The sequence below is a fragment of the Euprymna scolopes genome, chromosome 5, assembly GCF_053919585.1.
Source record: "Euprymna scolopes isolate OS-2025 chromosome 5, ASM5391958v1, whole genome shotgun sequence".
Classification (NCBI taxonomy): Eukaryota; Metazoa; Mollusca; class Cephalopoda; order Sepiida; family Sepiolidae; genus Euprymna; species Euprymna scolopes.
This window is the reverse complement of record NC_136486.1, coordinates 38,264,599-38,284,509: the sequence shown is the minus strand read 5'-3', so window position 1 is coordinate 38,284,509 and position 19,911 is coordinate 38,264,599. Positions and strand designations below refer to the sequence as shown.

General features: G+C 32.0%; 1 protein-coding gene across 1 annotated transcript in view; it reads right to left on the bottom strand.

Moving 5' to 3' along the window:
• The window catches only part of LOC145276771 (uncharacterized), a 181,032-nt gene that overhangs the window by 12,530 nt on the left and 148,591 nt on the right, over positions 1–19,911 (bottom strand). Inside the window, exons 10-14 of the mRNA XM_080128027.1 lie at positions 16,273–16,377; positions 12,355–12,469; positions 8,546–8,670; positions 2,340–2,427; positions 1,371–1,440 (exon numbers count right to left, since the gene is read on the bottom strand). Coding sequence (XP_079984153.1) covers positions 1,371–1,440; positions 2,340–2,427; positions 8,546–8,670; positions 12,355–12,469; positions 16,273–16,377 — 503 coding nt within the window. The remainder of the gene's footprint in view (positions 1–1,370; positions 1,441–2,339; positions 2,428–8,545; positions 8,671–12,354; positions 12,470–16,272; positions 16,378–19,911) is intronic.

The window sequence follows — 19,911 nt, the reverse complement described above, 5'->3', positions numbered from 1 at the left end:
AGCTGTGGACAAATATTCAAACTGTATGTGGATGTAAATATGTTATCTGCATTGCTTGTTGCCCTTTGGATTTTATTTGATATTAAGACAGATTTCGAAGATGTCCTCTTTGTAGATGAAACCAGAGTTACACAGGATCATGACGATAACTACCAAACCTAAGTTTAATAAGGCCTTGGACAAACATTCAGACTGTATGTAAATTAGTGATGAGATGATTCCAGTATGATTACTGATTGTTTAAATCTCTAAATATTTATCCTTAGACTTGTTTTGTTTTTTAATGTTTCAAATTACTGTAAAAAAAAAAAAAAGATTTGCAAATGTAAAAAATACACCCATGGAGGTGATCTGTAGATTTTAATTTTATTGCTAGTTTAAAATCAATTAATATTTATCATTAGTACCAGTAATGGAAAATTAAGTTTTAAAGAAAAATAAATAAATAAATAAATAAAAAGAATCGTTTTGGTATCGGAAAGCAGGCACAATTTTTTTTCTAATTCTGATACGCCATATTGGATAAAATTTTTTCTAATTCTGATACCCCATATTGGATAAAAATTTTTTTTCTAATTCTGATACCCCATATTGGATAAAATTTTTTTTCTAATTCTGATACCCCATATTGGATAAAATTTTCGCTCATCTAAGGTTGTCAGATGGAGATATGCAGTCTTACGACTGACATGTTGTTGTTATGATAAAAAAGTTATAAAGAAAATTCATGTACATGTATGATAAATACCATAAAAAAAAAAAATAAAAAAAAAATAAAAAAGAAAGAAAACCTTTGCAAATCAATATCTAACTAGCAGGACCCATGGAAATTTCACAGAATGAGAAATTTATTTAATCAAAAAATATGTTTCGATAAAGCTGATATTTTTTCTGGATTCTGCAAACAATTAGTTTTTTTGGACAGAAAACTAATTAACATGCAGCAAATATAAGTTTATTAACATTTCTATGAAAACAGTGTCCAATGTATTTAAAATATGAAATTGACCCAAATGAGATAAATTAATAAGTACTAAGAAATACCTAGAGAGTAATATTGTGCTACATAGTTCAATACAAATAATAAAATCACATTGTAAGAGACAATCTTTAATGTATTCCTTCAGTCCAGCACCTTTCGGCAGACAAAGTTTTTTTTTTTTTGCCCTGATATTATTATAATGATATTCGAAAATGAGGCTATATCAAAGAGGTCACTCCAGGGTTGATAGATTGACTTTTTTTAAGGCCAAATCTTGCAAATCTGGCCGTCAAAAATTGTATTTGGCCTATTTCAAAGCGCAACATACAGACTAACTAAAAAAAAAAAAAGGAACAAACAGAATATATAAATAATGCCATAAACTTACCCAATTGCTCTAGGTAAACTGGTTAACAAATTAGACTGCACAACAAGACGCTGGAGCTTCCGAAGTTGTCCTGATATAGAAGAAACATTATCAGATTCAATAAAGAATATCCATATTTATAGGGTTTTTATTGGCTTTAAAAATAAATAAAGCGCAATTTCCAATCTTTATATAAAGTTACATGTGTATATGTTTGTAAGAGGTAAACTAAAACTAATCAACTGATCATTATGAATTTTGAAATGTAGATGCTAGGTGTAAGGATAAATAATGTGAGCTATATTTAGTTGAACATAGTTTAATGAAAAGAGAGATGGAAGCCTATTGTAAAATTTCAGATAACTCTGATTATGATGGAATTTTAATCATAGGTATTAGACATCAATTAATAAATATTTTCACAGGCTTGTATAAACATAACTGAACATTTATTTCTCCAAAAATAAAGAATTATACTATATACACACACATACACATTATGTGTATGTGTATATATATATATGGAAGCCTTTGTTCAATTTCAAAAGACAATAGATACACCCTGTAAGGGTAGCTGCATGTGAAATTGTATGGAAAGGGTTATGGAATCCCTATCCACATCTCTCCTGAATTGAGTTCAGTGACAAGGAGAAGTCCAGGATAACTGGAAACAATGCCAAGATAAGTGGAGAGCACATACAGCACCTAGGATTCTTTAGTACTGACCAAGCTCAACTTAACTTCGGTCTAATGGGAACCAGAATGTCAACATGATTATACCGTACAATATATAATAATACATATATAAATATAATATTGTGATTATTATATTGAAACCGAGTTAACCAATGTTCATTTGCAAAGTCACACAAAATATATGCACAAATATTCTCTAAGTTCAAGACTGAGTTATGTTAAAAAAAAACAAAAAAAACTCCAGTTTAATTCAGGAGCAAATATTCATGTAAAAATGAAGAAAAAACAACTTACCAATCTCCTGAGGTAAAGTTTCAAGTCGGTTTTCTTCCAAATCTAGCACCCGTAACTTCTTCAAATTTCCTATTTTGGCAGGAAGTCTCTGTAATGAAGAAAAATGGCATTGTAGGGAATTTTCTAAGAAAATAAAATACATAAAATGTAAAGCATTCAATGAAATATATTAACATTATGTGCATGTTATATATATATTTATGTGCATGTTAACATGCAGTAGAGCACTGTCGTAAGTAATCTCACCCGCTACTTAATTGGCTGAAAAATGCGACGCTCTCTCTTTGTTTGTAAACAAGCGGTTAGAGCACTGTAAAAGTGGTGGACAAATGTTTGTTTAAATAGTGAGTGAGTGAGTGAGTGAGTGTGTTTGTTTAACGGCATTTCAACCTCCAAGGGTCATTTAATGCCAAAAAAGTTTTGTTGATATAATAGGTTTTCAGTTTCTTGTAAAAATATTTCAAGTTTCTTAAAAAGCTTATCTTTTGAAGCAAGATGCTTTAGGTTTTTCGAAAAATTGTTTTAGTTGTAAGAGGTTTGTTTTTCTAAACTGAATTTTACTTGTTTACTTTATAGGAGTTTGAATACATTTGTTTCTTTTAAATAGTTTACGATTTGTTGGGGCTCCACTTCTTGGAACACTTTTCTAATGTTTCTCGTCTTAAAATATTTCTCCCGAGTGTGTTTGTGTTTTCTACATTCTGTCAGTAGATGTTTAATTGTTAGTTGTTGGTTGCAGAGTGTGCAATTTGGTGTTTCCTCCACTTTGATTAGGTAGGAATGACTTAATTTTGTATGTCCAATTCGTATTTGGTTTAGTACAATTTCTTCTCTTCTTCCCTTAAAAATTTTTTGTTTTACATTTTTAATTATTGGTTGATGTTCATGCAATTAGTTTGCAGTGCATTTGTTCCATTCCTCTTACCACTTGTTTTCTATATATTCGTTGATTTTTCTTTTTAGGTCTGTGTGTGGTATTTTAATTTTTTTCATTTGGTGGTTTGTGGCTTCTTTAGCCAGTCTGTCTGCCTTTTCATTTCCTGGGATGCTGACATGGCTTCGTATCTAGGCTATTATAATTTTTTTTTTTTTGGGTTATTTCGTTGTATTCTTGTATAATTTCTGTGATAAAAGGGTATTTAGATTTTTCTTCAAGGGCCATTATACAGGATAGGGAGTCTGTATATATTATGAATTTTTGTTCATTGATGTTTTTGATGTGTTTGAGAGATATTTTGATGGCCTGCAGCTCGGCTGTATATATTGAAGCCTCGTTGGGCAGTCGTATTTGATATTGATTTTGTCCATCTGTGCATGCTGCACTTGTTTCGTTTATAGTTTTAGAACCATCGGTGTATATTTCTATGTATTCTGCGTATTTTTCTCTTAATTCTCCGAAGTTGCTTCTGTTTGTTACATTATTTGTAATGTTTTTCTTGTAAGCAGTAAGTGTTAGGTCGGTTTTTGGTTTGTGTAATTTCCATGGTGGTCTGTCGTTTATTTTTGAGTAATTATATTGTCAAGGTTTTTATTGATTTGATGTATTATTTCTTTAATTGTGTCCAAAGGAGGGTATACTTTTTGGTTTCCCTGAATAAAAGTTTGTACAATGTGGGTTGAAGGTAGTTTTGTATGTTGGGTTTTCGGCGTTGCTTTGTAGTTTTGTTGCATGTTGTAACGCTAGTTTTTCCCATCTTGCAGGGGTAGTTCTTGGGCTTCTACATGCAGGCTTTCCATTGGTGAAGTTTGATAGGCTCCCAGGCTAAGTCTTAAACTTTGATTCTGTATTGTTAGTAGTTTGTTTTTGTAGGATTTGTAAGTAGAGCTGTATATGGCACAACCATAGTCCAGTTTGGATCTGATATGTGAGCGGTATATTTTGAGCATTGTAGCTTGATCTGCTCCTCAGTCTAGTTTTGATACTATTTTTAAGATATTTATTGCTTTTCAGCATTTTTGTTTCAATTTGTTAATGTGCTCCTTGAAGTTTATCAAAAATGATCCCTAGAAATTTGGTATGTTGTACTACTGGTATTAGTTGCCCATCTAGTTTGAGCTGTGGGTCAAGGTGGTATTTTTGTTTCTTACAAAAGTGGATACATGTGGTTTTGCTTTTGGACATTTTGAATCCATTTTGGTTAACCCAAAGATATTTTGGTTAACCCAAAGATCTATTTTGATTAGGCAATGTTGCATCTGTTTTTTGATAGTTGGCATATTTGGTGATGAGCAAGTTATTGAAAAGTCATCAACAAATAATATTTTTTCGAATCCCATGTTAACATTTTCGATTATACCGTTGATTTTAATTAGAAAAAGGGTGGCAGATAGTACACTACCCTGTAGTACCCCTGTTTCTTGTGTGTATTGATCTGATGTTATATTTCCTAAGCATACTTTAAATGTTCTGTGGGATAGGAATTCTTGGATGAATTTTGCTAGGTTTCCTCTGATTCCCATATTGTGAATATCTTTCAAGATTCCGTACCTCCACATGGTGTCATACGCTTTTTCGATATCAAAAAAGATTGAGACCACGTGAAGGTTTCTTATTAGACCGTTACGAATATGTTTCTAGTCAAATAAGTTGATCGTTAGTAACTTGATTTTGTCTAAATCCGCTTTGGTGTGTAGAGATGAGGTTATATTTTTCTAAATGCCACATTAGTCTTGTATTGACCATCCTTTCTGTTGTTTTGCATATACAGCTTGTTAGGGTGATGGGACGATAATTGGTAGGGTTGGAGTGATCTTTTCCTGTTTTAGGAATTGGGATGATATTGGATTCGAGCCAGTGTTTTGGAAAATTGTTAGTCCACCATATTTTGTTAATTATCTGTAAGAGAATGCTGAGAGATGTGTCTGGCATCTGTTTTAGAAATTGATAGTGGATGTCGTCTGGACCGGTAGCTGTATCTTTACTTTTATGAATTGCATTTTTTAGTTCTGTTATAGTGAAAGAGATGTTATAGTATTCTTTGTTATTGGATGTGAAGTTGAGTTTTTCTTTTTAGTGGTCGGATGAAGAGTTTTGGCTGAATTCATTTGCGATTATGTTTGCTATTTCTTTTTTGTCTATAATTTTTCTACCATTTGGTGTACTTATATTATTTATTTGTGTTCCAATTTTTTTCCAGTTATTTTTCTTATTATTTCATGTTTTTTTTGATGGCGTGTTGTTGTTCAATTTGGAAATATAGTTTTGCCAGGTTTCTTTTTTTGCTTTTTTTATAGTATAGCGTGCTTTTGCTCATGCTTGTAGGTATTTTTGGAGGTTGGGTTTTGTAGGATGTTTTTTGAAGTGTTTTAGCATTTTTTTCCTGTTGGTTATTGCTTCTTTACATTCTGCTGTGAACCATGGCGTTGATTTTGGGTGTGGTTTAGTGGAAGATTTTGGGATTGTCTTGATTGCTATTTCATTTAGCATGTTGGTGAAAGCTAACATAGGATCTGGTTTGTTAACTATTTCTTGGTTAATTAAGTTTGTACAAAATTTGCTAAATTCAGTCCAGTTAGCTTTATAGATTTGCCATGTAAGTGTTAGGGCTTGGCATGACTAGCCGATTGATCGGATCAGGCCTCTCCAACCGCTCATTTAGCCTAGTACAAGGCCAAAGTGGAGTCTTGCAACTAATACCTTTATTTTTTCTAGGCATCAGTTGCTCAGCCACCAGGATCCTTTTCCCAGGCATCACGGGTTGTCACCTATGGCCAACAGGTAGCCCATTGAAGGACTTTTACCATCTGCAAGGGGCCAGTCTGCGTATTCTAATGCCCCACCAACAGGGCTGTTTGTTTAAAAAGACATTTGGCTAAATAATTTATGGGCGCCGCTCCCGTGGGTCGATCGGTAGAACTGCTGACTCAATGCGATGGTTCTAGGTTCAGTCCTCGGCTTGGGAGAGGTGCTAGTCTAGCGGCACTGATGAGTTATGATACAACGAAACAGGACTGTATGTCGATGACTACAAATATATACATATATATATACACACACGTTTCTTATTGCAGTTCTTCCATGAAATCCTGTTTTGTGCATCTCCTAGCAAACAGATTTTATAAAAACTGGGTCCTCAAGGTGGTTATTAAGCTATGCAGAAGCTTTAAGAGTTGCACTTTCTGTGATCCTTTCTAAAAATTTGTGCAAGAGCTCAAGGATCCCTATCTGAAAGTTGCAGTTTTTTCAATTTGCATCATTCTCCCTCGTGGCACTCTTTCTCTACTTCAATGCAAATTGATGTTATCTTCCAGTAATCCATTTGTCAATTCACAAGAGGATATGTGTCTCTTTAATGTTTGTTAGTTCTTTTAAGTATCGGAATTCATCTCGTCAGGTGCAGTTTAAAATTAACTCTATGTGACCCTTTCATTAAGCTTGTTTATTCCTTTACTTATCAGATATACTCCTTCGTTCATTCATTCGAGTATCTAATTGGATCATCCATTTGGTTTGTTATCCCTTCGTAGATAATATTGGAGCATGAGACGCATGTTGACATTTTTGTGAATTTATCCGTTTATATCGCCATTAGCGGTCAGGCAAGAAAATTTTTCCTCTTTCAAACCGTCATTACTTCCAAGACCTAACTTCTTTATACGGTAAAGATTTCAGCTGTTTTCATTATGTTAGTGTCTGCCATACAATTTTATTTTATTTTATTGAAAGCCCAATAAATTTGTCACTTAAATTACTCTTTTCTGATGATAAAAACTTTACTTTTACCAACAGAATTATTTTTTGACATGTCTGCTTTTCACAAAGCCAAAGGATTTCAGAACACATTGTGATGTCCTTAAAAAAAAAAAAATGCTTTCTTTCCTTTAATTATCTACCTTTCAATATCTCTCACTGCTCCTCACCATTCACTTTTCCTCCCACCATCTAAAACATACATGTACAGTTGAAATATGCATGGTGTCAACATTTGAATATTTAGATTTATGTATTTCATTGCTCAACTTCCCTCTATGATATTTTTAATCACTTATTCAAACATTGTTTTTCCACCAAACATTTAAAATATATATATATATATATATATATAGTAGTAATTTATAAAATATATATGGCGATTAAGCTACACTGAATATTCGGTGTTTCATCCACTCTAGGACTCCTCAGGCTTATGCGCGAATTCTGTGGTTGTTTATCGTTTTTATATGCTCCTCTTCTATTGAGATTATAGTTAGCCAATCAGCTTTCTAGTATCCACCGCACCCTTCCTATCAGCCAATGGACATGCATTTTATCGGACAAAGGATCTGTTTTAAAACTAGGTTAGTGTTTTTTTTTTAATTGTTAGTTTATATATAAATATATGTGTACATACATATATATATACACATACATATATGTGTGATCGTTTATGTATATTCATGTTTATTTAATTTATTTGTTTATTTTGTATTGTTTTTGTTCGTTTTAAAACTATTTTGTATCGCTATCCTAGAGTAAATTTTATCTTGTGAACATAGTTATTTGCTATTTCTCTTCTGCAGTTTAATAGATGTTGGGGTTCTTCAAAGTACAAGATAGCAAATTTTTCATGAAGGCATAATCCACATGGGTTGTCTAGGTTATATATATATATATATATATATATATATATATATATATATATATATATATATATATATATATATATATATATACACTGTGTGTGTGCAAAATCAAGACTTCAAGACAAGGTGTCGATGGCAACAAAAATGTATTTTATATATATATATATATATATATATATATATATATATATATGAGGACTTGAATTTATAAAAGAAAGGTCTTGCATTACCTAACGAAGTCATTAGTTATCTACAACTAACTGACCAAAACATTGTCATGATCATGTTGCGACATTAAAAAAAATATTTATTGGAATATAAATAAAAGCATATACATATATACACACATTCTTATATATAGGGGAGAGAGAGACTATAATCATGATATAGCCTTTATAATAGATATACATTGCATAGAAGGTATACAAGTTTGTTAAACTTTATTCATAAATTTAGAGTGATACTAACAGTATAATGGCTCATCAAAATGATGGCCCATGTATCAGCAAATATTGCATTACAAAAGTAAAATCATGTTAATGTATAAATTACATTATATCTTTTTTATAAAAGAACAAAAAAAGAAAAAAATATCCAAAGCAAAATAAAAAAAAAATAGAAAAATAAGATATTTGATAACTAACCCGAAGAAGATTGTTACTAAGTGTAAGAACTTCAAGTTTCTGTAGATCCTGAATGTCTTCAGGAATTTTACTTAGTTGATTAGTGCCTAGATTCAATTCTACCATGTTGGACCAGGTTCCAATATCTGAAAATCAAAGAAAATTTTAAGATGATAACAAGGAAGATAAAGAAATTCATATTAAAGAAAGTTTGGGTTCTTGTTGGGAATTCCTCCTAAATTAAAAAAACAAAGATAAAGAAAAATCTGTATGATCATGACGAACTGAAAATATATTCCAAAAATCATGTACACCATTTAATTAATATGAATTCATAGGCATTACAACACAAATCTCACAAGTTTTGAAATCGTTGACTTACCTCCCTTGTTTGAGATATTATTTTTTTTATTTATTTATTTTTTTTTTTTTCCAAAATTGTGGGCAAGACAGATCCTTTTCAGTTATTCATAAAATTTGATGTTTTATTAAAAAAATAATACTTGATCGATTTATGTGATTTTTAGAATCTGATATTTTTCTTTTGTCACAGGTACATAACTCAGATTTTTTTTTTTTATTTATTTTGTTTTTTAATATAAAAGGAATTCTGGCGAAAACCAAGATTTTAAATTAGAAACTGAAATTTCTTCATTAAATTTAATTTAGATAATGTATGAATATATAAAAAATAAATATAAATTTTTTTTTTTTTAAAATTATGTACAAGCTCGACTTGTGTAAATTATACAGGATTATTATTTGCATTTCATTTGTGTCAGAATTATACTTATTTTACAAATTCTTTTTTACTCATTGTCAACTTAGTGATATTGTCTGACATGAATATGCCTATATTTTCATGGAGAGAGAATAGATATTTCCCTCTTAATATTTTAGATTTTTCTGATATATATTTAGTTTAAATTTATGCTGTAACATAATAATTAAAGAAGGAAGTTTCTAAAACAAAAAAATTTGAACAGAAAATATTGAATTAAAAAAAAATTTTTCTTAGCAACATCAAATATAAATTATGATACAGAACTTGTATCTGACCATACAAGAACACAATGCAATGTTAAAAGTGTGTGTATACATATATACATATATATATATATTATATTATATATGTATATATTCACCCCCCCCTTCTTTAGTAGGGTACTGTTGTAAATGTATCTCACCCGCTGCTTGATGGACATTAATGCGAGGCTTGCTGTTTGTAAATAAATAAGGGCGAATGTCTATTTAATCAATTTACTTTTTTATTATCGCAACTTGGACGTAAGGGGCTATTATTTGGGACTGTACCTAAGAAAAGATTAACAAGATGTTGGTTTACGTTACGTTTAAACTTCTGCATATCAGTACATTCAGGGAGCAGGCAGCGGAAGGGAATTCCAAAGTCTAGCTGTTCAAAGCAAGAAACTATTATAGTAGAAGACTTTCTGGCATTTAGGAACCTCAACAGTGAAGGGGTGTAATTTTGTTGCTAAGTGGGTTTGTTGGGGACGTGTACGTTGGGGAGGCACAAGTGCAACGAGTTCATCAGATCACATTTCATTAAAATATTTGTAAAACAGGCACAGGGATGCAACATTGTACCGATGGGACAGGAATTGGAGCTTAATTAACAAAGTGGGATTTATTAGATCCCAAACTCTTTTTTGGATCCTATTCAAGAGGGAGAGACTGATGGTAGATGCACCAGCCCAGATGTAGCAACAATACTCCATGCATAGATGAATGGTAGCTTTGTAGAGGTACAGGATACTCTCAGGTGTGAATAGTCTTCTAGCATGATAGAGGGAACCCACCTTCTTTGCAGCAGCCTTCGCAATGTCCTCAATGTACTTGCTTCAGTTCATACTTCCTGTGAGTGTTAAACCAAGGAGTTTGAAGGAAAAATTCTCAGGTAGGGTGTTATTTGTCATAGATATCAGTGGTTGGAGAGGCGTCTTGTAATTGTTAAAGAAGAGCAGCTTAGTCTTACTATCTTAAATGTTACCATCCATTTACGACCCTATTCTACTAGGGTCTGGAGGTCATTTTTTTAACTATTCTGCTATTGTCTTAGATTTATGTATATCAGTTCTTCCCTTGTGCATGTTATAGAGTATTGTATCATCAGCAAATATGCTCATCTCAGACACAATATTATCAGGGAGGTCGTTTATGAATATCAGGAATAATAGTAGTCCAAGGATCGACCTTTGAGTCATTCCTGCATTAATGCTATACTGCTTGGATGTACGTCTATCAACGACAATCTGCATGGCCCTATTGTCTAAAAAGGATCTAATTATATTTACTATATGTCCAATTATGTTTCAATTCATGTTTGGAAACATGACATAAATCATAAATGTATGACGTCACACGAATATTTTATTAAAGTTTATAAGTCTAAATAATTCAGTTGTTAAAATTTCAGACTTCAAATCTGAAGGTTTCGATTTGCGGACATGTCAACTTTATTTGTTGGTGATGTAATGAATATGAGTACATCTGAGTTGTGACGTCAAAAGTAAAAAAAAAAAAAAAATAATGATTGGCTGCTTGAACTATATATACTGACTGGTAGAGCAGCTTGGAAAAGATGTTGAACAATAGGCTGAAAGCCTCACTATCAACTCCGATCACAAACCCTCGTTCTGTAAGGAGACTTACTAAATTATTATTTGAATACTTTAGTCAAGACCATCTATCCAGCGTGGTTGCAGCCGAGATTGAACTCACTACTTGAGTTTGTAGTGCAATTCAAATCTTGTCGGTAGCTGAATACTTGATGCCTAGCCAAGGCTATCAAGGATATTTTTACTGTGACGCCATCATTATGAGGTGCCTACCATGGCTTAAGAGAGTACCATCTACCCTCAAGAGAAGGATAGACCACGCTAGTTTCCTAACCTGGTATTTTACCTTGCAGTACATACAATGCCTCGCCTTCCAAAATGGTCATCCATCTGGCACTGGCCAGGCTCAACGTTGGTTAACTTCAGTGATCTGACGAGAACCGGTGTGTCAATATATATAAGACCGTCAATACCACTCAGCTTTATCAAGCGAATATATTCCTTTCGTGAAACAGATCAGTTGAGGATTTATTATTTACTAATTATACAATATTCTCCATTTCTTAAAGTAGTTAAAATCTGACATTTTCAAATGAGACAAATTCTCCAATGTATTTATTACATTTAAAACAAAAAATTGTGACTAACGCACAAAATTTACTTATACAAGATTACTTAAAATCAAATTAATCATATTTTAGATAAAACAATCATTGATTTAACACTTGGAGTGGAGGAGGAGGGTAATTTTTCACTCTGTAGGTTATGAGAGACAGTGGGAATAGTAAAAATGTTAATTATCAAACTAAGGACATCACCCACTTTCTAAACTCCACGCCTTATTTTTTTCTTTTTCTCTCCCATTTAGATCTCACCCTCACTGGCCTGCTTGTTTGCAGTTCAAAACAAAATGGTAAACGGTGGGCAGTCTATTTGGAAAGGGTTTAAAGGGTCTTACTAACAATTTTTTTTTTCCTACCCATTCCACAATATATCTATTGAATATAGATATATTTATTTATTTACTATAAAAAATCTTTTTTAATGATTTGTGAAATTTTAAGTAGAACAGATCCTGAAGTAAATGTGGTATTATGGTGACTGATGATTCTAGTCATGGTGAGAAAAGATAACCAAATGACACACATTTTCCCGCTTCTTTGGATGGACTTGTACCTAATTTGTTGTAAATGAAATTTTTTATATTTTGTGCAAATAAATATTTAAAACTAGAAAATGCAAATTACTTACCCAAAGGTAAAGATGTTAATTGATTGTCTTTCATATTTAATTTTGTCAAACATTGTGCCCGAGAGAATATGCCATATGGAATCTTGTTTATCTGATTTTGTTCCATGTTAATGGACTGAAAGGAAAAAGACAAATTAAAAAAAAAGATTAAAAAAAAGATTAAAAAAATATACAAAAAAAGTTGTGTGTGCATGATCCCCCTCTTGTGCTGCATGTGAGATGATGCCACAAAAAATAGCGAAGAAATGATGAATGTCAGAAGTGTGAAGGGCCAACGTTGCCTTCACATTTTCGCCAAGTTTCAGAAAAATCTAATGGATGGAGCATTAACATTAAAACTCGGACAACATTTAGAATTTATTTAAAAATGTATCACTTTCTCTGCATTAGATAATAAAATAAATTTATATGTTTAGTGTATAGAAAAATGGATACAAAAGGAAAAAAAAATCCACTACCTGTTACTGTGATCGAATCTACAACCTTCAGATTGTATAAACATCAGAGAGAACAAAATGAGCTGCGTCTGGTAATGCACAGGATTTAAGAGGAATATCGGTTTGTACAGTTGTTCAAAATATTTATATTTTGAAATTATAGATTTTGAAAAAAAAAAAAAAAAAAAAAATCATGATTGTGTTTCTTATACATTTAAAATAAAATGGATCAAGATAAGTCAAAATCGTATTTGTCCAGAATTCCCCCATATTAAAAAAAGAAAAATCTTTATGACGTACGTATCTGTGACAGAAAGAAAATAGCGTATTTCTAAAATCAAGTTCCCACCAGTTTTGGCAAATAGCAAACAGAATCCTGAACAGCGTGTGCTCCATCCCAACTATTATCAATGGACCTGAGGTAATCTCGTCAGCATCAGACAAAGCCAAACTCTTTGTCAAGAACTTTGCAACTAATTCTACCCTTTGCGATCAAGGCTGCCAACCCCCAATATTTCCTCCTGTATCAGAAAACATGCTATGTGATATACGTATATCTGTACGTGATGTTGCCAAGCTAATCAAAAACCTTGATTCGAGTAAAGCAACTGGCCCTGACGGTATTCCAATTATAGTACTCAAAAAACTTCAACCTGAACTACCGCCCATACTTACAAAACTGTTTAAACATTGTCTTAAGGAGAATAGTTTCCCATCTCTCTGGAAAATTTCATCAGTATGCCCTGTATTTAAGAATTCAGGTGATCGCTCATCCCCCTCTCAGTACAGGCCAATAAGTCTCCTGTGCGTTATGAGTAAGTTGCTGGAATCTGTGTTAAATACAGAAGTAATCAACCATCTCAACAAAAATAACCTTCTTAGTGACACTCAATATGGTTTCCGTTCTGCTAGATCTACAGCAGATGTGCTTACAGTTATATCTTATAGGATTAGCAAATCTCTCGACAGAGGCAACCTTTCTAGGGCAATTGCTCTTGACATATCTAAGGCCTTTGATAGGGTATGGCATAAAGGTTTACTTCATAAGATCTCTAGCTATGGTATTGCTGGAAATGTCTTCTTAATTATTAAATCATTTCTTTCTGATAGGTTCATAAGAGTAGTAGTTGAGGGGCAAAAATCAGAAGCTCACAGTATTAATGCCGGTGTCCCTCAGGGATCCATCCTGGGCCCAACTCTTTTCCTGATCTATATTAATGATCTTCCAAATCACATCCTTACATCATTTGTAGACATCTATGCTGACGACACTACCATTTATGGTAGCACATCTAAGACAGTAAACGACCAAGTTCTCTCCAATTCTCTCTCCTCTGATCTTGAGCACGTAGTACAATGGGGTAAGGAGTGGCTGGTTACTTTTAATGCATCTAAAACCAAGCTTCTCTCTTTACATCATCAACATTCTGATCCACATCTGGCATCAATTGAAATGAATGGCTCTCGTCTTCAGGAGGCCTCAAGTTTTGACAAGCTTCTTGGCTTGACCATTAGTCCTGATCTTAAATGGAACACGTACATCAAATCTATTGCCAAGGCCGCTGGAAAAATGGTGGGATCTTTCTATCGATCCGGTAGATATCTCACTGCTGATGCTATTCTCTATCTATATAAGAGCCAGGTACGTCCAAGGATGGAATACTGTTGCCACATCTGGGCAGGAGCTGCTAGAAAGGACTTGGCCTGCCTTGATAGAGTTCAAAATAGACTTCGTAGCCTCGTAGGAGATGTCCTTTTCTCTTCCTTGCAACCTCTATCTCACAGAAGAGATGTTGCGAGTTTGTCTCTGATGTATTGTTATTTTCATGGAAAGTGTTCGACTGAGCTTCAATCTATGGTCCCCCCTCGTCAAACTTTCACAAGAAACACCCGTCTAGCTGTAAACACTATCAATAATTCCCCCTACTCTTTATCTGTGCCTAAACCTAAACGTAGATTCCATGAACAAAGCTTCTTTCTTAGAACTGCACGCCTGTGGAATTGTCTTCCGTTTTCCTGCTTTCCGGCTGACTACAATATGGTTGTCTTTAAGTCTAACGTAAATAAGTTCTTGATGAGCCGTTCCATATAGGTTATCAAATTTGCCGAGTTTTCATTGCTAATGATTACTATATTGTCCAATTTCTGATGTACACGCTTTAACCCTTATCCTTGAGTGGCCTCTTGGCCTTGATAATGTGGTGATGCCTATGTAAAAAAAAAAAAAAAAAAAAAAAAAAAAAAAAAAAAAATCAAGTAAATTGATCAAGTAGTTTTATTGTTGAATAAGAAAATCAAATTTCGCAGCTAAACAGTGACAATATCGAAATGTCATCTTATAAACATGAAGGAAAAAGGGAAATAACTAATTCAAACTTGCAAAATTTTAGAAAGCCATTCTTACTCAAATTTGTTTAAAAATGCATTTTCTTTATAAAAATAAAACTGCTTGATCAATTTACCTGATTTTTGGAGTACAATATTTGCTTTCTGTCACAGGTACATACATCATATACGTTTTTCTTTATTTTGTTTTTTAATATAGAAGGAATTCTATAATCATATGCAGATCTAGGCTTTTCAGTAAATGCATACTGTTGAATTAAGTTGCTTCATTTATCACATTTAATTTGATTATCTGCCCTTGACTTAGAGAGAGCGAGAGAAAGTAAAAAGTAGGTTCTTCATTATTGTAGTGAAATTCAAAAATTGAAATATTGAATTTCAAATTAGACCAATGGTATTGACTGAATTGTCATATCACAATAATGAACGTATTAAAAAATTATGAAAAACGATAAGGTAGAAAATTAATTATTAATGAAAATAGTTTTAAATTAGCGAAAATTGAATTTTGCATAAAGAACAGAAACCGGAGAGTCCTAATTGTAACAAAAAGGAGGTAAGGATTTTCTGAAAACTGAAAATCTTTAGCCAATTTAGCAAAACTTAATTTTCGCCAATTGTTTTCAAAAACTTTTCATTAATAATTCATTTTCTACCTTATCTTTTTCTTTTCACATTTTTTTTTTTTTTAATATTTTCGTTACTGCGCTACACTTGAAATCGAATATTTCAATTTTTGAATTTCGCTACAATAATGAAGAAAAAACAAAAAGTCTGCTTGTCTCAATCAGATTCACAAACTAATTGGAACCATTTGGTCTTGAATGAACATATTGAAAGTGCCCAAATGTCATTTTCCATTCAAAGGGGGGAAAAAAGTCCTCATTTTGGATGCCATCTGTAGTGACACATTTTTAAATGTTAATATAATTAATCTTCTACACTAACATCCCTGAAAATGTAAATCCTTGAAATATTTTTCATTGTTTAACATGTTTGTTTTCCAACCCACAATTATTCAAACTTCTAGAGGTTTAGACTCATTATCTTTTTAGCATTATATCGATTGTATATTGCTTGAATAAAATACTTATATGAACTGAAAATTTCATGTTTATGTGAAAGGGGTACTTACATATGCTGAGCAAAATTGGGAGGGTCCCCCTGTGGGATATGACTGAAAGGCATTCCTGGATAGCGTGATACTGGAAAGGTGAGTTAAGCTGGACAGCAAGCCTTCCTGCAAGTTATTAAAAGACAAAAAGAAAATAGTCAATCAGCAAAATATAAATTATCACAGAATACAGCAAAGTTTTCACATATAGACTTGTGCAATTAAAAGTATTTTTTTTTTACTGGGAAAATACTGTGCATTTTATATTTTTCAAAAGTGTATTTAATTATTAATTTACATGCCATTTTGATTATAGGTTAAAAATGCATCCATTTTCAAATAAATTTTTAAATGACATTTTTCTTTTTTGCAATCTTTCTTCTTGATAATACAGCAAATACTATGTTGAATTATTTTTCTTTTAAGTGTATATTTTCTTATAAGGATCTGAAAGAAAAAAAAGAAGTAAACTTTTGCTGAAAAAGTTGAAAATTTTAATTTACGGTGGCAGTGATCTCACCCACTTTATTAGTCTTTTTTCGATTTCTACAACTTTTTACCTTCATCTAATATTTGGAAAATAATATGCCTCATTTCAATTTATGTATCTGTCTTCTATTCACACTCTTCCTTTCTCTACACAAAAACACACACTAGAATCCTACTACTAACCCTAAGCCCAGGTAACCTCCCTCCGAAGACTCCTCCCACCCTTTGTCAGAAATATTAATCATTAAATGTGAGAACAAAAACACAAGGGGAGGAGGACAACTAAAGTTATGGGGTTGCCGAAAGCAAACAAGGTCTGTCTACTTTTCAGGTAAAGATATTGGGTGGCAGGAGGATTAGAGAAAAAATAAATAAGTGGAAATGTAGTCAGGTTTACAAATTTAAAAAAAAAAAAGTTGTTTTTTTTTTGTTCAGAATTTGCTCTATATTAAAAACCGGCATTACCCGGTTGTTTGGAGATGTGTGTTGAACAAAAAGAAAAAAATGTGGTAGTAGGCAGGCTCGAACCTGTACCGTGAAGGAGGAAAAGAATGTGAAAAAAAAAACAAAAAAAACATGTCTTTGCTGTTGCGCCCATCACCAAACCAGAAGTTTCAAGGCTAGTCCATCGAAAAGAGGGGATGACTTTTGAAAATATCGGCGGAAAAAGCAACCCCTCCCTGTTACTATCTTAGAACTTTTTATATACCGTCTAAATAATAATATCTAGGATTTGCGAACGTGCGTTGTGTCTAGATTTATTTACATCAGCTTTGACAAATTTCTTGCTATTTTATATTCTCTTGAGTGCGTTCGGCTTTTTAGTATAAATAAAGTGAAACTAAGTTGAAAAGTGAGTTGTTCCCGGCTTTCATCCCAGGAACATCCAGAAAGCAATGAGCTTTATGCATGTTTAAAAGAATATGCAAATTAGCTAGATCTTTTGTAGATGAATGCACTTCCATGACCCATTTATAACAAAGTTGTTTTTTCTTTTTAAATAGAAAGAGTTTTTAATATGAATATCCATACACAAAACCCCAAAATTTATAGGAGTATAGATAACTCACAGTTCAGCCCAGCTCAGTCCCTATGTACTGTTCATAACTTTATGTGCATATATATATATATATATATATATATATATATATATATATATGTGCATATATATATATATATGACTCATGTCAAGGTAACCTAGATCTAAAATTTAAAGTGTTCAGACCCAAACTTGGTGGAGGAGTTTAGTAGAGTCTGCAAAGGTCAACTCTTCCAACTTTGACCTCTTAGCAGTCAAATTTTCGCCCAAAAACTGATTAAAAAGCTTACCCTATGTCTGAATACACTTTATGTAAAATTTCAAATGTTTAGACCAAAAATTGGCTGAGAGGTCAAATTTATTTTAACTTTGACCCCAATTTTGACCCTGCTTAACATTTAATGTTTTGAGCTCAAATCAAATTAAAAAGTTTGATCCATGTCCAAGTAACGGGCATCTAAAATTTCAAGTGTTTAGACCCAAAATTGGCGGAGGAGTTTGGTAGAGTTTTCAAAGGTCAAATCGTTGAACTTTGACCCGATGACAGCCAAATTTCTGGCCAAAAACCAATTAAAAAGATTTTCCCAAATCTCAATATCACTTATGTCAAATCTCGAATCTGTATACTGAAAATTGACAGAGTAATTTGGTAGGGAACTGTACACACAAACAATTTCACTTTTATAGATATATAGATAATATTGCTTACTATGTAATTACTCTGAAGAAAGGATGAAATTAATGTATATTGATCAACTTGTTTCTTGTTGGAACCCTCTTAAAAATTCTTGTGAAATTTGCTAAAATTCTGTTTGATGATGTATGAACTTATTTAAATTAATCTTGCAAGAGTAAGTCACTAATAGTAACTTACTAATTTAATGCTAAAAGTGCAATGTAACTTTGCTCCTTACCATAATGTGTAAATTTTATCTTGAATGTATAACCTCTTTATTTCTAAAATACATTGCATGTACTCAGTGTCCTATTTATAAGAGTCAATATTTCGCTTTCTAAATAAAATAAATAACGTATTTGTTTCAATTTGTGAATTCTAACCCATTTTAGTGATTGCAACAATTTCGATTCAATAGTAAAAACTTTTTAAATACCCTGGAACTTAATGGGTTAATAAATGATTTAGTGCATAAAAAAATTAGCATTTTGATGGCAAATTTAATCATATTTACTAGTTTACAAAGATATTTGGCTTTAAATATATATATAAATTAAGATATACTTTATCGTTATTAAAAATAAGCAAAATCCCAAGGAAATGCTTTCTACATCAATCTGTATAATTTACTGGTAATAATATTTTTTTGGAAATAATGTAGAATATGCTATACTGGTAATTAATCTGCAAAATTCACTATTTAGTAATAATATTTCTTTTGAAATATTAAATAACCTGCCTGGATCAACATTATTAAGAAAAAAAAAATGATTCTTCTGTCATAAAAATAATTATCAGCTAAATATTCCTTAAATAAATGACTTAATTATATCCCTTTATTTATTTAAAATTGTAACAATTTAATTCTTTGCAAAACAAGAAATAGTTTTTTTACTGTAAAAAAAAAAAAGAAAAGTCATTTAAATATTTTTCAAATCAACAACACAAATGTCACTTTTAGAAATGTATTTATTTAAAATTATACTGTTTCAGTTGATGAGGTGACAATTTAATTTTGGAGCAATTCATTTTCAAATGGATAAAGTTATAATTCTTTATATTAATGAAATCAGATTAATCTTTGCTAACTAGACAATCTCATTTTTTAAATGTATGTAAACGGTGATAATGTACATAAAATGCCTTAGATTAAGATGCTTTACTGCATAAAATATGATTTGGTACAAATATATATAAGTGACATGTCTGTGTGCAGAATGATCGCTACCAAACTATTGTCGATTCTTGGTCTACAGACTTGAAACATGATATCTAGGAAATTTGGATTTGTAGAACAAATTCGATTTTTAATTGGAATTCATTATTGAGATGAGTATTATTTATTAATTTCTATTTATTGGGAACTATTATCCTCATCTTTTCTTAGTTGTTTCACGACGTTTCGGCCAACTATTCCTCTGGCCTTTGTCAGGTGACCGAAACGTTGTGAAACAAC